The following is a 21,185-nucleotide window of genomic DNA, read 5'->3' on the forward strand; positions in this document are numbered from 1 at the left end:
AACTAATTGTTTCAGCTCTATTTCTAATATTAATCGATTAATTGTTTAGTTGATACAGAAAAATGTAAAAGAGGATTTTACCTTGCTACCTTCAAACGGCTCATTTTATCCAACAGTCAAAAACCCAAAGATTTATAATTGACAATGATAAAAAAACAACAGAGAAAATCAACAAATCCTCACATTTTTTTATCTTTATAAATGTCTTTAATGATTGTAAGACAATTCGATGTGTAAGTTTGTAGGCCTCGATTTACTATAAGTAGGATATGAGTTCAAGAATATAAGATATAGACATGAATCTAAATCATAGACTGTATTAAACATGTGACACTGAGGCATCACCCATAGGTTTCTGAAGAGCCATACTGAGACTCAGTGTGAGGTCCCGGCTAACTAAAAAATGGGCAAAGAGGCGGCGTGTCACCTGCTACTCAAAGCAGCCGTGCCCTTAATTATGAATAACTTTATGCCTTAACATAATTTAAACGGGTGAGTTATATAAAAGCTATACCTGTGTACAGTTGTCATAAAGGTGGGCAAAACCGTCTTTGTGCCAGGCTGCAAACATGTTTGATTCTGCTGTAAAATCTGGCCTTTTAACATGAGGGTCTACGGGGATCGACTTGCTTTTTGAGCCAGCCTCAAGTGGCCATTTGAGGAACGGCAGTTTATGGCAATTGCTCTGAACAAATAGCTAGAAAAGTCAAATTTCCACTATATTTGAGGGTAACAACACATTCTAGGATTGACCTTGCCTTAAGACATGGCAAAGGGCTTTGAAATGTCTTAAATGTTCAATATCCAAGATACGGTCCATCATTGTTTTCTGTAAAAACTTGCTCAAATAGTCTTACCTGGCATGCAGATACAGTGAAAGTCTCCTATTTGGTCCAGGCAGGTGGCCTCATTCCTACATGGGTTGGACATGCACTCATTGATGTCCAGCTCGCAGCGCGGACCCACGTAACCCCGCTGGCACTTACACTGGAACGAACCCTTGGTGTTTATACACTTCCCTGCGTGCTCACATGGGTTGGAACCTGTTTGGACAGATCAATATTTTAACTTTGATTTACTTAACGACCTAACAAGGAGCAAACTGACTGTCAAGACATGACAATGAGATGATTTGGGTGGTTTAGTGTTGTTTGACAAAGCCAAACCAAAGCCTCGACTTTGTGTGAATACGACAGTTATACCCCTGAGGGTGTTATTTACTATGATTATGGGCACAATTGTGGGTAACAAAGTACTCATAATAACAGGAAAGAATGAGCTGGGATTGTGGCTTGTATAAAAGTTATGAATGCATGTGATGGTTGGAAAGCTTTCTTTTTTTAAAAAGATTTTTTTGGCAGTTTTCAAGCCTTTATTATATAGGACAGACAGGAAATGGGGTGAGAGAGAGAGAGGTGGAGATGAGCAGCAAAGGGCCGCAGGTCGGAGTCAGAGTCGAACCCACGGCCGCTGCCTCGAGGACCTTCAGCCTCTTTGCATTGGGGGGCCTGCTCTAACCAAAGCAGTTGGAAAGCTTTCTTGACAGTAGTTTAGTCAAACAGCTCCCTGAGATGGTAACAGATCAAATGTGTCCTCAGTCATTATGATGTCTGGGCTGAAAGTTGCAGGTCAAGTTGTGTGAGTTTTTACCCAGAGAGCACTCGTCGACATCCTGATCACAGGAAGCTCCGAAGTATCCCGATGGGCAGGTGCAGAAGTGGTTTCCGCTGACGGGGTTGGTGTCACAGTTGGAGCCTTTTTGACAAGGGTTGCTGATGCAGGCGTCGTCCAGCTGGCACAGCAGTCCTGGTACACAACACAGAGGATGGACTTTAATACTGCCATGAAACATCCTCCCATACATTGTAAAGTATTCAACAGATGCACTATAAGTGCACATGACAACATGGATCTTCTCTGAAATAGCACAGAATTTATATCATAGATCCATTTTATTTGGGGAAGAAAAAGAAATTTAAAAAGACATCCTTCCAGTAAAACAAACTGATGGGCGTCATCGCGTTAACGTCTTCAAACTAGAGTGAGAAGTTAACTGAATGTCAAAATGTAGTAATTATCAGTTATGGGTGTGAGTTTTTGTTTTACACGTGTAGTATTTATACAGTATATGTACAGCAAGCGAGCATCCGTATGTCGCGACGCACTTACGCGGAACCTTTTAAATATGCACTGAGACACTCACTAACTCTTCCTGCCAACTTTACGAATCAGCTCTTCCTCATCCATTGCGGCGCTTTAAACACGAGAGACAGGAGTAGATAAAACAAGTAATTCATGCATCACTTGATCCAGGAAATTATTACTCGTGCCCATCCCTGAATAATTATATAATGTATCATCAAGCTGCGAGAAACACAAGCGAGCAGTTTAGTTTACCAAAACCACATGAGAAACAAAACATCCGCATTTATAAGATGTCACTTTCTCCAGCGCTCGCTGACTTTAGAGCCTTTAATTTTAGTTTTAATTTGTTACTTCCTCTGTTACCCATCACACCCTACAACAAAGTGTCATTAAGTGTCATTTTGACCTAGAGAATTTAAGAGCTAAATAAAAAACAAACATGGAAATTACCTGTGCGACCATGGGGGCACTCGCAGTAGAAAGAAGCTACGCGGTCATGACAGGTGGATCCGTGGTGGCACGCAGCACTGGCACAGTCATCGATGTTCTCGCTGCAGTCGTCTCCAGTCCAGCCGTTGACACACACACACTGGTAGCTGCCGTAGGTGTTGTGGCACGTGCCGCCATTTTGGCAGGCATTGGGCATCAGCTGGCACTCGTCAACGTCCTCTGTGCAGAGCTGACCTGTGGGAGGACCATGGGTTTATATCCCATGACACTCTTCTTCTGCCAAACTCCTTTATATAAAGTTTTGTAATAGCTTAAGTCCCAGTGCTTTGCTATACAAACCTGTGAATTCTGGTTTACACTGGCAGTTGTAAGTGTTGACTCCATCGACACATATCCCTCTATTCTTGCACTGATGACCTGGACAGTCATCAATGTTTTGGTTGCAGTTTTTTCCTGTAAAGCCTGAAACAAAGAGAAAAATATAAGTATAAGTAAGATTTTCAGTTCTCCTCCATTTCCCATTTACAACAAAGGGAGTGAAACTTCCTTAACAGTTAAATGCGGTCAACTGTCTTTTTCCACCCAAAGAAAGAAGGCAGCTGTACCCTTCTGAGGTCTGTGGTAACTGCGCCATGTAATAACATCTACGCTGCTATACAGTTACACAAGAGGCAACCACTGGACTGTACATGTGGCATGTTGGGTAATAAAAATCAAACCAGCATCAGCAAGTCATTGGTTCAGTAAGTCGACTTAAAACGTGCTTGTTGCTTTCAACTAATCTACCTTCACACAAAAATATATATGACAAAATGCCTCACACCTAAGATGGTGTTTGTGTTTGTTAAAATAAAATAATTTGTTTATCCAGGGAAGTGACATGGGGATTTTGCAATTACATACATTTCAAAAGCTTTTTTTCCAGTTATTTTTGATTTTTTTTTTCTGGTGGAGGGGAGGCATTAAATGGTTAGTAGAAGTGTGACATGATTGTTTCGTTTGCGGGAGAACAAGTAAAAAAAAATATGCACCTTGATTTTTTTTCAAAGCATATTTGTTAAAACAAAAAGAGGCTTCTGTCAACCATTATCTTCTCTGAAAGCAGTTTACAATTGTGAAACTGTACGAACGCTTTCTTGACCATCAACATTACAAGTACGCAACAAACAAAGCACCCTGTGGAGATCTCATGTTCGGCCTCAAATGCATTTGCTTCCTCATGGAACATTTAAAACTGTGAAACTATTTTTTTTCTATTTGAAAGCAGGCATTGTTTACAGCCATGTTTAGATTATTATTCTTCTCCGCATTTTCCTGATGCATTTCTAGTTTTCTTAGCGTATTACTACCATTAGTTGATCAGTGGAATTGTGTGAAACTGATTTTGATCGATTTATTGGAAAGAACGTGCATTGTGTCACCCACTAGGTTAGAACAATTGGGCAAATATACTGGCTATATTTTTTATTTTGCTAATTTAATGGTGTAACTCAAAAGAACATGTCGCTGCTCTACAGAGTCGGGGAGCAACTTTAAGGTCTAAGAACATCAACTAACAACCTGAAATGTTAAGTGAAATCCGGATATAGACTTTTTCAAGGAAGAGGTTTCAAGGAACGGCTTGTTATTGACAAAAACAATTAAAAGTGAGTCTGTATGGAGGTGATGAGGTGGTGTCCCGGACTCTTAGTCCCAGCAAGCTTTGCTTCACTCTGCTATGTGAAAAGGATGTTGTCCTTTGACCATTTCCTTACGATAAGCCCTGATGTCTTCCTGCTCTGCCTTTTCACATACTGTACACACCGAAACAGAAACGCACACATGTACACGCACACAAGCAGGAACAGCCCTGCCTTAAATGACATCAGCGTTTAACCAGCCACAACCACTGTGTTCCTGAGAGACGTCAGGAACACAGTGCATTAAGAGATGAATAAATAAACTTTAATTCAAAAGAATCCCATGGTTACAAATGGGACTAATAATTCACCTCAGCACTTTTCTTCATAACAAGAAACTATGCAAAGGCCTGGGAACACCTGAAACTGACACAGAGAAAGTCATCCGCTCATCTTTGGGGCGGCTGTGGCTCAGGCACAGAGTGGATCGTTCTGTGCTACATATGTGTGTGTGAATGTGGTGTGAATGGTTAGATTAGATTAGATGGTATGTAGATGTCCACTGTCATCAGTATGAATGTCTGTGTGAAAGGGTGAATGTGGCAGTAGTGTAAAAGCCACAATATGTGGGTCTAGCATCTTTGTGACGTAGTTGGAGGACAACTGAAATGCCTCAAAGCTATGATCATGATGACAAAAAAGGCCTCCTCAAACGTAAATCCGTAGTCATGCATCAAGTGTAATCTCCCTACCAGGCACACAGGAGCATTCATAGCTAGTCTCTCCCTTCTGGATGCAGGTGCCTCCGTTATGGCAGGGTGGCGGGTTGCAGGGCAGGTAGCGGCTCTCGCAGTGCCTGCCTGTGTACTCCTGCGGGCACTGGCACTGGTAGCGGCCGTTCTCATTGATGCACACCCCGCCGTTCTTGCAGGGCGACGGACTAGCCTCACACTCGTTGACGTCCTGTTTACAGGTCTTGCCAGTGAAGAAGGGCGTGCAGGTGCAGATGTAGTGGGACTCAATGGCGGAGCACTGGCCGCCGTTGGCACACGGGTTTGAGGCACAGGGGTCGGCTTGTTGGCACAGTTTACCTGAGGGCACAAAGATATGATGTTCCAGTGAAGGCTGTGCTAAAGCTTTTTTCTCAGAGGTTTCTTCTGATTTTAGAAAAATAAACTCTCAAATCATTACATAAAATTTTCTCTACTTTGCCTGGATTAATAATCTCATCCTACATTATCCTCATCATCCTTTAAATCAAAAACTCTGACAGTGTCAGAAACTATAGTTTTTGGTGCAATCTCTTAAACCTTATAATGAACCCCTTTTTTTTCCCTGAAGAGGTAAAATTATCAAGTAACTAAGTAACCCAAAACAAAGATCACAGGCACCTCAGTATGTTCTTCTATGATTTTTATATTTTCCTGTCTTGTTTATTATCTTGCAACCCCTCAGGTAGTTAGAACGTTAGAAATCATCAATCATAATAATTGTAATTGTGTGTTACCTGACCATCCAGGTGGGCAGCGGCACTTGTACGTCTGGAGAGTCTCCAGCTCGCAGGTGCCGCCATTGCGACATGGCGAGCTGATACAGACATTGTTGACGGGCGTCACGCAGCGGCGGTCGCTGTAGCCCAGCCTGCAGGTGCAGCTGAAGTCCACAGTGTTTCCCTTGGACACGGCGTTACATGTGCCGCCATTCATGCATGGCGAACTGGTGCATGGGTCCCGAAACTGGCACCTGCTTCCTGCGTATCCATCCCGGCACCTGAGAAAACACAGGTAGAGAGGTCAGCAACATTCAGAGGGATGTAAATGACTTCTGTAGACTGTGATATGAGTCTTTATCTCAGTTTCAATCCTCATTTACAGATTTTCTTTTTCTAGATTTTAGATTTGAAGTATTTAATGTTTCTTTCATTTTTTTCTACTTTTAAAAAAAACAGCGACTGAGTTAAAATAAGCTCAGCTCCCCATTTAAGATATCTACAACATAAAGACTCTGGGCCCCATTTCCGTAATTATTCATCAAACATAACATTATGAATAAGCAGCGTTTATATGATGAATACAAATAATTCACTAATGACCTAATGAAAACCTTCTTTCTGCAAGATAAATTGGTCTACAAATAAACGTCCATTCTTTGTTTATTTTCCACGTTTAAAAATCAACATTACAAAGAGTGGAACTGGTCAAAGGGAAAGCCCAAATACTATTATCCATCCAATCTTTCTCAGCTCAGGGCGGATGAAGAGTTCACGAGGGTAAGACAACACTTCGGACTAGCAAGGGTCATCCCTTATGTGTTACTGTGCTTTAAATCAGCTGCTTGGATAACAAACAGGACTAATGACCCTCTTTCTCTTAAAAGATGGCCCCGTCCCTGGTGCTTTTTACAACACGGCAACACGGCCATGAGAAACTATGCTATAAACGGGACATTCGTCTTTCTACCGTCAACCCCGCCAACAATGTGTTTGAGGTTGTAAAACGGAACAGAGGGAGGGAGGGGGGGGTAAACTCCTGTGATGTTTCTCACAGGTTGTCCCTGAGTCATAAACGCTGCTTGGACCCCAGCAAAACAAGTTCCCAGAGAGAGAGAGAGAGAGACAGAGAGAGGAAGGGAGGGAGAGAGAATGAGAGAGAGAGAGAGAGAGCGCTGCTGCACATCCCATTCACACATTTACAATTACAATGAGGGGAGTTGAAGGGTGTCCCCTGAGGATACGCTTTGCTCAACAAAGGGGCCACACACACAGAGCATGCACACACTCATACCTACACAGTGTGCAGTCTTGTACACACGTACACACACACAAACACACACACGCACAGGAAGATTACATTACCTATCATTTATTATCATTATTATTATTATTATAAAATAATGATATGGTTATAAAAGATAATCGCAGTCACTTCTGCACAAATCTTATTAAATAAACACAATTACAATCTGATTAATAGGTTGAAGTCATTTATTATGTAAAATGGCAAACTTTTCCTTGTCCCAGCCCCTATATAATATGCTGTTTCTCTTGTTTGTTTTTATCACAGAAGTCTCATTCTCTGTCACATTAGTGGTAACTATCTGATTAAAGGAATAGTTTAAATTTTTGACAACTATGCTTATTCCCTTTATTTCAGAGTTATAAGATTGATACCACCCTCATATGGACACATAAATATGAAGCTACAGGTAGCAGCTGGTTGGCTTAGCTTAGCATAAAGACTGGAAACAGCCACACCAAATGAACACAAGCAGTCATACAAGAACATTGCCTGTTAGATTTACAAACTTATATTTAAATCAGTAAGTATCTCAAGAATAAGCAAACAAGACATTGACTTCAACCAGGCCTTCACCGCCTACAGTTTATTGAGGTCCAATAATACCCTTCCCCTTTTTTTCCCTCTCTATTTGACAACAAAACCAGCCACCGTAGAGCAACCACATTCCCATATTCATCACCTTCAGAGATTCAATACTGTTGTCAACAACACTGGGTGGCCAGAAAAGCTTGGTCATTACAAAAACAAAGCATCTACTCAATAGCACCCGAGACCAGAACAAAAAAAATCTGCAGTATTTGGAATTCTTGCTCCTAATCCGTCCTTTCCAGAAGTCGGGACACAAGAAAAGCAGCCATCATGGCACCCTTCAGCAACTCTCAGCAGTGAAATGTACTCGCTTTGACCCTTTTGTCAGCACTCATTCATCCTGAGGACAAGGCAGCATCTATGCCACAGTGTTTGAGCTGCAAGCCAACGTTATGGAAACTTCAAAGCGCTGCGCCCCCACCTCAACGATCGCTATTCTTCCCTCCCCAGAGAGGATTTGCCTCGCCATCAGACAAGTTATGGGAAGAGGATGAAACAGAGGAGATTGTGGCGCTACCTGAAAGATTTCTGAAGAGTGAATTCCTGCACACAGGGAATGTCTCGAAATCGAGAGTTTTTTCTTCCTCTACAAACAACAGTTTTCTTTGAATATTGTTGTGTTTTACTCTCACGCAGAAACAATATTGTGCATAAAACATCCTGCCGACATCAAAGCGACCTTCCCACAACATTAAAACCCACTGTCACTCTGAAATACCTGAACAGAGCCAGCGAGTCTGTTAGCCCTGAGGGGCTTGCAGGACCACGTCCCCAAACATTCCCAGGGGGTCCAGTATGTCTGTGTGAGTGTGTGTTTGTGTGTGTGTGTGTGTGTGTGTGTGTGTGTGTGTGTGTGTGTGTGTGTGTGTGTGTGTGTGTGTGTGTGTGTCTGTGTGTGTGTGTGTGTGTAGGTAGGGGCCGAGCCGTTGGTTTAGGGACAGGGTTGTAGGGACAGGCGTGTGTTTAGACAGGGTCTCCCTCTCAGGGGATTAGACAGCCTTAGGACTGTGGTAAGGAAAAGAAAACATCACATGCTAGGCTGCCCGCTGCACAAACAGCAGTAGTGAGTGGTGGCATGTCACCATGTAGAGAGCTGAGAGTGGTACCTTGGCTGAGTGGTCTAGCCTAGTGTAGCATAAAGCTCAAACAAACAATGGTGTTTGCAAATCTGTGACATGCAAATAAAAAATCTCAGGAATTTCTTTACAAAATCATGGTAAAGTCAAGTGTAGTATGTGTAATTATATGGCCCAAAATAACTTAATTGCCTCAAAGGTCTTTACAGTCTTCAGCATGTGTCACCCTCTATCATTAGAGAAGTCCCCTTCAAAACACTTTAATAGTTATAGATACAGTAGGTCGCTGAAAGACAAAGAAAACTAAAGGCTTTTAATCTTATGTAACTTTTATTCCCATACTGTCTAGTCCAATTATCACCTTTATACTTATGTACATTAGGGCAGGGCGATACAGCCCAAATCTTCTGTACCGATATAGGTAATTTCATTTCTCTATAACTAAATATATCAACAAATAGTATGTTTTCTGGCAATTCAATCAATAATTAGTCTGGTAAAAGCCTATTTTGTATACTAATGTGTGAATTAAAGACTTGACAAATGAAAAGTACTGAGTATTTTCTCATTTTAATAAGAACTTTAGTGCAAAATGAACATCACATGCAAGGATCAGTACGTGAAGCGTCAAAAGTAAAGCAGTTTGGCCGCAGGCTTTTGGATACTGCGATAGAAACAATATAGAAAAATACATTTACAATAATTTGGAGAATATATACTGTCATATCGCCCTTCACTAATACACTACACTTAAGTGGTTTTTGCACTTCTGGTTAGATGCCAGCTGTATTTTGTTGACTCAGTACTATATTGTTCAATGACAATTCAGTTTTGCTTATGGAGCTGAAGGGCTCTGGACTGTCACGTACTGTCATTTTATTCAATCCCAATTTATTGAGATGTTTACTATGAAAATGACTGTAGTTGCTGTGATAGTGAAGCTGTAGTATTGGAAACTTGTTCCAAATTTAAACTTTAGCACCCAGAAACTCGGGAGACTCTGTTGCGGTTCCTACTTTCTGCAGGCGACAGATCAGATCTGGCTGCTAGAAGGCCAGTCCAGCTAAGTCCCAGCGGTGGCGGGTGCTGAGGTCGTGAGGCGCCACACGAGCTTGCTGGAAAAGGGCCGCAGGGAGCAGGTGCGCATGTTAATGAGGAGACGGCAGCTGCTGTCCCCGGCCATTCACCCCCCCCCCCCCCCCCCCTCCTCCCCCCACACTCCCATATCCCACCACCAACACTCTGCCTCCTTCCTCTGCACGGCACCCCATCCTATTACCGTCCTCAAGCCTAGACGGAGACAGTGAAGGCCGCGCACTGCAAAAAAATAAGCTTAGTAACTGACTGTTAAATGAATGAGTCATTTTGAGTTCATGTGTGGTGGAGAAAAGTTAAAAAAAAAAGTCAACAGGGCAGTTAATAAATATAACAAAAAATAAATTCAATATGAAGAATCAAACAGTGTTGGTATCTGAATGGACTCCACTCCGCACCCCCCATTGCCTTCACTACTTAGCAGAGAAATGAAGAGCAAGCAAAAGGGAAGAGAGAGAGCGAAGGATGAGTGGGCTCATTGTTTTTTTCTTTCCCATTCAGATGTGATCGCAGGCCGGGCGTAATCAGCTGTTACACCTCCTCTTTCCTGTCTGTCTCCAAAAAAATCTTCCTCTTAATCCTCTTTCATTACATATGGCTCATCCCTGAATATTCTCCTTTTGTTTCTCATTATTGGTTTCACTTCCTCTGTTCAAAGTCATACAGTCGCTGGCATCCACTCCCTACCCTCTGTGCACCTTCTTTCCCTCCAAAGACACCACATTTATAAGGATTTATAAGTCTCAACTGACTGCGGCTCACTCCCCATGAAACTTTCTTCCAAGTTACTCCAAGCTGCAACGTTTTAGTGGTCTGCGACGTTTGAGGCCAAGCGCGAGGCAAGAGAAAAGCTTAGAAACACACACAAGCAGCGGGACAAACAAAGGAGTCTGAGAGAAAGGAAACTTGAACTGGTTTGGTTGGGTTTTCAAGGGGAGAAAGAAAGAAAGGGGTTGCCAGACATTTTGGTGTGTTTACTCCAAAGAGTCTCCTGTCCTGATTCTTAACCCAAGGCTCGCTGGCAGACTCACTTTATGGCTCCTTGAAAAGAAAAGAAAATCTCACACCAGCTTTGAAACACGGCATCTGGCTCTCGCAAAACAGCCCAGCGTCTCACACCGAGGCCTAAAAGACAAACAGATAGACCCACTGCACCCTTGCCTCTGTGCACGTGGACGCACTATGCAAACACACTCCGGCTGAGGTGCAAGCAGTAAGTCAACTGTAGCACACGCTAGGCAAAGAATGCTAACAGTTTGCTCTTTAACTTGGCGAGAGCCTGTCAAATACACTGCTCAGCACAAAACAGTTTTTACAGGCAGCGAGCTTAACTGCCTCAATGAGAGCACAAATGTATAATAATAATAATAAAAAAGGGGTTAAGACAAAAGATATTCAACGACTCTTTTATGGAGTCTTTGCTGTATTGAAAACAAACAGAAAAGCAGCTGCTTCAACAAGAGAAGTCTGCTGGCCTGGCGTGCGGGATAAACTCAACAGCAGCAGGTAAACTGGGCGGCTGGAAAGGTAAATAAAAACGACATGAAAAGAGGGGCACAAATCAGAAGCTGAGCAAATATCAGGTGTTTGGGAGGTATCGTATAACTGCAGGACAGCAGTGGAATTATCTCTGCGGTGCGGCCGATACTGTTATTATCTTCTCTGTCATCCCTGCCCAGTAGCCCTCATTGTTCTCCTCTGCGCTCACTCCTGGGCCGTCTCTTCTTCTATTGCTGCCGCAGTAGCCCGTGGCAACAGGTCCGCGACACTGATGGGAAGCGGTGGCTCGAGCCTGCAGCAGATGTTGTGGTGACATCTGACCCTTTGCCAGGCGTCACACTGAAGGGGCTTTCCTCAGTGTCGGGCCAATCTGCCATCTGCCATCTTTCTGGGGTCACACATAGATGGGGACGGAGGCTTTTGAACGTAATATGTAGGCTACACATGTGCACTGTATACAAATAAAAAGCGAGAGTGAGTAGACAGATTTTAGCAGCTGTAAAGACGCCAATCTGTATCCATTTTAAGAAGCTTACTGAATTAGGTTGTGCATTTATTGAATTATTGTGCCATTTAAATCTCTGTGGGAGACAGAATCAGTGTCTGGTTCCATTTCTGTAAAGAAGATAATTGAGATCATATTAGGATTATTCTTTGTTTATTCATCTTTTTAATATATTTGAGCAAAACATGACAGACGATAACTCATGTTATCATGTCAGAAATAAATCTGGTTTATTACAACTTGGATCATATTTTCATGGTTTTGGAAGTCATTTCTATTGTTTCTGGTAACTGTACTTTCCAAAGTAACTGCTTAGGTCTGGGAACATGGTGACTTCTCTACAACATAGTCTGATATGGCAACAAACACGCAAGCCAACGGTTTAACAAGATTATCTAGAACCACTGTATTTGGAAACTGTGCATCCACCGCTACAGTAAATGAAGCAGGTTGAACTTGAACTAATCAATTATTTGATTGAGAATGGCAAAAACTTGAATATGTGCTGACATGTTGTGTTTAATATCACTGTAAATTGAATATCTTCAATTTTTTTTAGTTGGCAATTTGAGGACGCCATCTTAATCCTGATGAAACTGTCACAGACATTTTTCACTTTCTAACAGACTAAACAATTCATCGAATAATACAGAAAATAATCGGTGAGTTAATAGATGATGAAAATAATCATTAGTTGTAGACCTACTAGGAAGCCAGTCATTAAAGTATAATGGACTTTTACAACAGACGGCTCCTTTTAGAGAGGATGACCAAAAGGATGTAAATAAGAGTTAAGACTGTAAATTTAAATATTTCTCTCTCAGGTGTCTCTGTCAGTGACATTGAGCTTCCAGCCAAGAGTCAAATGGATTAGTAGAGACGTTTGTACCTCTGGCCCCCTCCCCTGTCTCCTGTCTCCCCACCACCCTCCCATTTCCGGACTGTTTGGTTCTGTTCCTGGTCTAAGTCCCCTTTACTCTTGTCTGATCTGATTTTAAAGCATTACCCAAAAGGGGGGCCTCTCTTCTCCTCTCCTTGCCTCCATACTTCCCTCTCTTTTCGGCCGCTCTCTTGTGTTTTCCCAGCAGCATAAAGTGGCTAACCACTGTGACAACTCTGAGAGAAAATCAACACTGCAAGAGCACTCTTAATTTCAGCTTTAATCCAACCAATCAAATCTAGTGAAATAAAAATAGCGCTTTCGCTAAAACCAAAGCTGGCACAGAAAATGAAGGCTGTTTGTTGTGGAACTGAAACCAAAGTTACCACCAAATCCCCACTGGCTACATAAATTACAGGGGAAACGCTGCCCCTCTCCTTACATCCATGCTTCTTTCCCTTCCTCTCTAATCGTACAGGAGAGCTGACCTGGCCAACCCACATCTGGCAGCCTTCATTACAGACCCTGTTTATTTGGGAGCAGGACACAGCCCATGGGAAAGAGCCAGCTCCCCCAGGGACCAACCACTCAGTGTGTACGTGTGTGAATGTCTTGAGAGTCATAGCAGCTCTAATGACTTCTGCCACTGCCTACTTTACAAGGCTGGGAACCACTTAAAGGCTTTACGGGTGTCTGAAGGTGTAGCTGACAACTGACATCGGACACTCAGGTTGTTACTGTACACGGCAACTTCAAGGTCTGAGCCAGAGCACGTCAAAATGTCCCATCACTGCATCCTCCTTGAACTTGTCTGCCACAAATGCAGACCAGGATTAAGCTGAGTGGGCTTTGTATTTTGAGATTTTATAAGCTGTGTGTGATTTAGACAAACTACAAAACAAACTATTGCTCTCAAGTAATTCAAGTAATGTTTGTGTCTAAGAGGTCAGCAGAATTATGTGTTTTAGCTGTCAAAAAATAAGCAACAGAATGATAAGTGTTTTAGACACAAACCATGTAGCATTGGCTGCCTGTGCACATACATTGTAGCTGGATACTGTATCAGTGTGCAGATGCTATTTTACAGCTAACACAAGCAGGTAACTTATCAAACTTAACATTAGTTGAGCAGTTAAAGTGTGGTGGACACAATGCCACTTTTAAATGTAATATTGGAAAAATGAAAAGGTCATTCTAGGTGTCGCATGTAGCAACTTTAAAGTTGACTTTAAGTTAATTACAGTGGAAATATTTGTCAATATCACAGTGAAGTCCTATTTTTTTCCCACTATATTTGTTTGCATTTTGGCAAAGTGGCACAATTAAAAGTAAGCTGAATCAGCTATTCCCAGTTCCCTTTTGCTATGTACCCATGGATATGCGGACTGTCACTGGATTACTGTAACACTTAAGAAAACTTGAAAGCGTGATGATTCTTGGGCAAGTTCTGAAGTTGTTTTACCAGCATTTCAAAGTAGAATGAATGACGTATTTGCGATGGATATCAGAGATAATGCTTAGTTTTAGTTTAGTTTATTAGTTGTCCCCTTAGGGAAATTCTTTTTCACAGTACAGGCTCTAATGATATCCTTGGGAAGTATAGGTCAGCGTCTAATGTAAAAATATGTATCATGTCTGTGTGTTAGAATTTCATTAATTTATGACTCTGGAAAAACCCCTAGAAAAGTATTATGATTTATTAAGCAATCCGGGCTCAAATACTGACTTGTCCTGTCTGGATAGGTGCTGTAGCTTATAGGCCTTGAGGAAACTGTCATGTTTCTCCTTGTGTAACATATACCATGATTGGTATCAATCTTACAATCTGTCATGCTGCCTAACTGAACAAAATGCTCTGCTTCACCACAAAAGTATCACACTCCATTCTCCTCAATATCCTGTGAGTGAGTGGGTGAGTGAGTGTGTATTAGGAGTGACTGAAAGCTAAAAGCACACCTGGCAGACAAAGTCAAACTGTTCCTGCATGGAGCTGAATGGGCAAAACCACAAGTAATCATGGGTATTATGGAGCATGCTGCTGTGTGGGTGAGTGCAAGTCCCTCTTAGTTGTTATACTATAACCAACAGACAGGTGGTCTGGATGAATGAAAGAAATGAGGAAGTGTGGTTTGGAGTATGCCCAGTGTCTTTGTCTCACAAACATGCTGTCAGTTCTCTGAGCCTGCGATCAAAGTTTATGTGATTTGTCTTGGCATATGCCAACCAGGGAGGCTCAGATATCACTAATCCTCGGCGCTGAGGTTCCCCACCACCGAGTCACTTCATTCAGCCAGGACACTCTGACGATCAGCCCTCTCACCAGCCGGACTCAAGCCAAAGGGAACCCAACACCGGCGGCAGCGGCCATATAAAAGCCCTGAGCTGTGTTTTTTCTCGTTGTGTGATGATATGATCAGATACAGCACCTTTTTTTCCCTAGGGCCACTCCGAGACTGTTTCCTGACTCTGAATGGAGGTGGAGGGCGGAAGTGTAGTGTGTATATGTGTGCGTGTGTGTGTGTGTGTGTGTGTGTGTGTGTGTGTGTGTGTGTGTGTGTGTGTGTGTGTGTGTGTGTGTGTGTGTGTGTGTGTGTGTGTGTGTGTGTGTGTGTGTGTGTGTGTGTGTGTGTGTGTTGCAGGAGGAGACTGAGATGGACTCATCTGACCAAAGCGAACAGAGGTGCCATTAAGGAATCCCCAGAACTGGAGAGACAAGGGCTCACTTTCATTGAAGTCGGTGTACTGTAGCAGTCGCTGCACATACCAGCAGGGAATTAAAGACTCTGTTATCTTGTGCTCACACAAGAGAAAATCCTCATAATGGCAGTAAAGTTCTCACATTTTTATATCTTGTGAGTTTGTCATCCACACTGCCCCCCCCCCTCCAAAAAAAACAACATTTAGGCATATTAAAACATCTCAACACAACATTAAGATGTACTCATGTCAACAAAAAAGACAATGACTGTGAATTGCATTCTACGCAAAAATATAGAAAGTATTTTAGCTGTGTGCATAACTGTGATGAGTATTGAACCTCAATACCTTTTGAACTATCAGCCGCCATGAATTTCAAGAACTTCAATTTCTATTCTTGCACAAAATATGTAAAGTCAAGCACTTGAATCTGTCCCATAGGAGCCATGCATACAAGCAAATTAAGAGGGTATATGTGCAACTTAACAGGTTTATTACCTAAAGCACAAGCAGCTCAGGTCTTTGTATCCAACAAGACAAGAGACAAATGATGTGTCTTTTTGGTATGCATCCATGCATCCTCTGGCCTCATTCACACAAACTCCAGCCCTTCATCTATTACAAGAACCTAAATCCTTAAGTGCAATCAACAGGCTGTCAGAAATCAGTTGTATGTTTTTTTTCATCACGCCAACTAACTGACAGTAAAGGTTTCTAATCTTTCAGCAGCATCCTTCCTCGCCCGACATCATCTCTCATCTCTCCGGGCAGGGCGAAGCTCTGCTGAGAGCTGCTTTGATTCTGGCCATCGTGCCACTGGAATTTGGGAGTTATTTTCCCCGTATTGGCTCGGCTCTGTCACTGCTCTCTGCCGCTGCCAAGCCTCTGCAGCAAATGAGAGGCCTCCTCCAAGCTCTTTGGAGATAAACTTCAGTCAGGATCTAACAAGGCCAGGCAGGCCAGATATGAAGAGGAGATGGTATTTATGGTATGGCATGTCAAGTAGGTCCTCTGTCTGTCGGACTATATAAAACTGAAGCATCCAATCCCACTTGCTTGACCTCAACATAACACTCGAGTTCAAGAGCGGCGGCTTTCTGATTGGCGAGAGACCAAATCGTAATCCTGTCAAGAATGAAGTGAGGCTCGGGGGGAAAAAAACATCTGCATGCTTTCATTAGTGAAATATTGTCAGCCCTTCTCCTTCACCAGGACAGGCAAAATATCACAAACCCTAAAAAAAATCAAATTGCTGTTTACCTTTAACCCAATTAACCATAAGGAGTGATGTGAGTAGACCTGGGTAACTGGTAAAGTATTCAGCTTGTGAAAACAGTTTTATGAAGTCTTTGGCTCCGACACAGTAATCCCAGGGATGTCATCAGGGATACCATATCTTGGTTTGGGCTTCAAATGTTTAAAAAGTTTTACGACAAACTGTGAGTTTGACAGACATGGACATTTACCAGGGAGCATCAAAGGACAGATGCTATGGTTTGTATTTTTCTGGATCTGACTAATAGCTCTGAAATTCTGGATACCACAAGCTCTTCTGTATTTGATTTATGGAGGTGCAATACTTAATAATGACTTGATTTCCCCTTCAGTCAAACAGGACAGTGAGCACTCAGTAGCTTCCTCTGATAATGTAAGAATGTCCATGCTGACCACACAGCGACAGAAGAAAAAAACTCCATGTTTCAAATGTAGAACAAAATCAGAATCAGAATCAGCTTTAATGGCCAGGCAAGTGTGAACACTGCTATGGAATTTGACTGGGCTTTTTTTCACTCTCAATGCACATAAACAGACATAGAAACATACATACAGCTAAGGTCATGCACACATAACAAATCAAGCAGATTGAAAGCTCGCTGTTTGTTTTTTGTTATAGCAAAGCACACAGATCAGAACACTCAAACAGATTGAATGGTGGTGCAAAAATATCCATCACAACAAAGATATTCAGTTTCTATGCAGCAAAGCAGAGCAGGAGATATTCCCACCTGCAAAACTGGAACTAGAGAATATATATGTCGGCATTTTATCTCTACTTTTGCTTTAAAAGTTACCTAAATGATCAGCCGATTAACCGACTAATTGTTTCAAACATCGTATATAAATATTTTGCTGCCTGAACTTGATGAACCTAAACTTTTTTCTCAAGAGTTCCCGGCCCTCTGGTGGCACACTGACGACTAACACACCAATGTTTTAAACTCTCTGTCTCTCTATCACACACACACACACACACACACACACACACACACACACACGCACACACACGCACACACACCATCACAAACTAAGCCTTGTGTCCCGCTCAAACCTTTTCAAAACTGCGAGGATGTCCATCTCCATGTTTAATTGGAGACGTCTGAGGAAGGAGGACAGTGCAGGGGTACAATGATGGCTTTGTGGCCCAATGAGGAGGTGGGGAGGAGGGGGAGGCTGCAGGGGTAGGATTCAGGGGTGAATAACACAACCAGACCAAATTAAGATGTGGCGGGGAGCCAAGATGGCTGCCTTGGTCTTGCAGTCCCTGAGCCACAACCCGGACGGTCCAATCATTCGGATGGTCAGCGAGCTCTGCGACAGTAAAATGACACTGGCTGGAGATGTCCATGCCAGGATGGAAATAGAGCCAAGCACACAGCAGGCTATGGTAAAGAGTTAAACTTATTGGTTTGCCATGTGGACTGGCAGCATCTTCACAATACAAAAAAAGACTAAATGTAGAACTTGTTTCAATTTTCTTTTTAGCAAGTTAAAAAACATCTACCCAATGCCATCAGTCCAGGAATGAGAGACTGAGAGAGAGAGAGCACTGAGGGCCATTGAGGAGGGGACACAATCCCAGGAGAGAGGAGGGGTGGGGGTGGAGGGTGTAGGAGGACAGGGTCTGAGGGTCTCTCTGGGAAGCCTCACCCAGATTAGTCACACAGAATTAATCGCAGCGGAGAACAATGGTCGCCGAGCTTCTGGCAACCCCAGCTGTCGCTCCGTGAAAGAAAAGAAAAGCGAGATTTAGGGCTGCGAGAGTTTGGCTGCAGAGGGGAGAGTGTGGTGGCAGTGACACACACACAAACACACACACACACACACACACACACACACACAGTGATCCCTGTCCTCATCAATGTCCACTCATTTTTGTCTCCGCTCTCTTGACCATTTGCCTCCCACAAATAGCAACAGTGGTGTGAGCACTCGCCCCCTTTTACAGTCCTCACATGTCGACCTAAAAAAAACCTGTCCACAATCACACATTTCTCTGCAGGTAATCCTCACCAAGAGTTGGTTAAAAAGAAGAAGAAAAAGCATAAATATTTAAACTTACTTGCACTCTCCATTGCCATCTGGAGTTGCTTCACACCTCCCCTGGTTCAAACACGACTCCGTGGGCATGGAGCATCTTAGACCTGTGAATGGAAACTTTTAATACACCTGCTGAAAGAACTTTTAAGCAACAAGTAGTGAGTCAAAATATGTCTGTGACAGGCAGCAAATGTTTGTTTTCCTCAGGGGAATCACGAATAGCACATGTAATACTCCATAAATGTGAGGTGTAGGTGTGACTCTTGCCACCTCAAAGAGCAGTTTTTGTGGTGAACAGGGGGACTTGACACTGGTTTGGCAGTTGCATGCTCCTCTCTGCAGCTGTCCCGTAAAGAATGTGCCGTTTAGGGGGGAGTAACACAACTTTGCAATATTATAAAAAATTATATTTTAAAAAAACCACACACACTGCTCTGAATCTCAGCTGCAAAGGCATGCGTTTACGTACTGGTGTGGAAAAAGTTGAGTGTTTGCTGGACTCAACAGCTGCCTGGAGCAAAGTAAAAAAAACTAAAACATGAATTGATCCCGTTTATAAGGTAGGGGGCAGAAAAGACGTCTTTAGTGCCAACAGGTGCATGAAATAAGTGAATGAGTGTGGAGTAAATTAAGAGTAAACTCCTGCAGGATGGGTCCAAAAAAAGTTGCTATACTTCAGTTCCAGTCCATCACTTCACAAAGCAGTGAGTTAAACCTCGTATCAGAGCTTTAAAGAAGAAATCATAATAAATAACTATAAAACTATTTATTTATTTTTTATTAGTGATGATGAAAACGACTCAGAAAGTGAGACCCCCCCGCCCCGCGCGCTACTCACCTCGTGTTAGTGCGATCAGCGACAACAACAAAGTTAGTTTCACAAAGAAAATATGCATTCCTTCTGGTTTAAAATGATTGTACAAATCCACGTGGGTTTTTCATAGATCCGATAGTGTGTCTTCCTCTCCGTTAGACAAAAAAAAACACTTTCAGTTCATCCTTGAGTAGATCCACAGAGAAAGCAAAGCGGCGTCTGGCTGAACTCCGAGCATGAGATGTTGTCACTTCAGATCCCGGGTTGGAAATGACTTCAGGGGACGCACTTCTCCATGGGCTGCATCGAGGGGCGTATTCTCCCTCACACACACACAGACACTACACACACGCACACACACACACACGGTCCCCAGACAGGCACCGACTGTACAACTCGATGAACTGCGTAAAGGTGGTCATTCATTATTTCCCGCGCGTTTTCCACTGTAGTGACAAGTTTTTAACAAGTTTGAATAATTAGTCCATCAGTAATGCTTCACTTTATGCCTGAGAATTAGCTTTACTATAAGACAGTGAACATTAAGTCATTTAATGAGTCACAGGCGATTTTAGACTCTTATTAGAGCACACCTAAAGACACAACTAATTATTACCCTCTTATTATTCCTTAGGTTATTATCTTTGTCTTTCAGAGACTGAATTGGCTAAGTTTTAAAGCTGGAGTGTGAAAATATTGGCATCACATGAAACGAGACGATCTGAGGGATCCATTGGTACCAATCAGTACAGATCCTGGCCATTTTCAAACGGGTCCCTTGACCTCTGATCCCAAGATATCCTATAGTAAATTGGTCTTATGGGTACCCAGGGGTCTCCCCTTTACAGACATGCCACATTTACAATAATCCAAACAGTATGAGGCAAAAAAAGCATGCAGTTTTACTTCAAGCGGTTCAAATTAGTTCTTTTCGCCCGGTGTATTTGAATATGTCTGCATACTGGGCTCCCTAAACAGTCTGGAATTGCATAGAATTGGGTCTGTCTGGAAAGCTGAGACTCTTGTGAATTCAATGAGTCCACATGTATTTATTTGTGATGATGCTAGTCCCCACAGTAGCCATTTCCTTGTGAAACCATTTTCTGAAACTTAAGCTCACTGTATAAAATGAGCTGTTGTGACCTCTAGGATAATCACAGCCTCATGAAACTTTACAACCACAAATCCTGAAGGTCCTGGGACATTCAGATGATGGATCCTTCCCTGGGTATATATGTTTCTGAGCAGTTTACACAAAACAAGTGCTCGCCATCCAAACACAGAAAAATGCAATTCTTGCAGAGATCTGCACATGTCAAAAGTTTTTGGATTCATTGATTTTTAAATGGTGTTCTTCGTGGTCTGGGTATATATGCAACATTCAAGTTTGTTCTTGAAATACAGGAGCCTATTAACACAGAAGTACCTAAATAAAACAGTTTGCTTTTACTTTGGTTATATTTTTGGTTGGTTTCAACATTTGAACTGGACTGATAACAGTTTAATACCACTTTATTAAAGAAATGCAGCAAATTTAAACAGTTACAGAATGAGACAACAGATGTGATAACTTCAGGTGAATGAGCGTTTAGTGTTTGTGTGGAAAGTAACTAAGTACATTTACTCAAGTACTGTACATAAGTACAATTTAGAGATACTTCACTTGAGTTAAACTCCACTTTTGGAGGAAAATATTGTTT

The 21,185-nt window shown here is 42.4% G+C and overlaps 1 protein-coding gene across 2 annotated transcripts in view; it reads right to left on the reverse strand.

Annotated features, from left to right (window-relative positions):
* Nucleotides 1-19,736, reverse strand: part of notch1b (notch receptor 1b) — a 44,123-nt gene extending 24,387 nt beyond the window's left edge. For both annotated transcript variants that reach the window (XM_083912632.1, XM_083912631.1), the window contains exons 1-8: nucleotides 19,510-19,736; nucleotides 18,694-18,775; nucleotides 5,722-5,984; nucleotides 4,967-5,305; nucleotides 2,935-3,057; nucleotides 2,596-2,829; nucleotides 1,651-1,806; nucleotides 858-1,043 (exon numbers count right to left, since the gene is read on the reverse strand). In XM_083912632.1, the coding sequence (XP_083768758.1) occupies nucleotides 858-1,043; nucleotides 1,651-1,806; nucleotides 2,596-2,829; nucleotides 2,935-3,057; nucleotides 4,967-5,305; nucleotides 5,722-5,984; nucleotides 18,694-18,775; nucleotides 19,510-19,567 (1,441 nt within the window). In that variant the 5' untranslated portion in view covers nucleotides 19,568-19,736. The remainder of the gene's footprint in view (nucleotides 1-857; nucleotides 1,044-1,650; nucleotides 1,807-2,595; nucleotides 2,830-2,934; nucleotides 3,058-4,966; nucleotides 5,306-5,721; nucleotides 5,985-18,693; nucleotides 18,776-19,509) is intronic.
* Nucleotides 19,737-21,185: the final 1,449 nt, after the last annotated feature.

Source organism: Echiichthys vipera, assembly GCF_963691815.1.
Source record: "Echiichthys vipera genome assembly, chromosome: 4".
NCBI lineage: Eukaryota > Metazoa > Chordata > Actinopteri > Perciformes > Trachinidae > Echiichthys > Echiichthys vipera.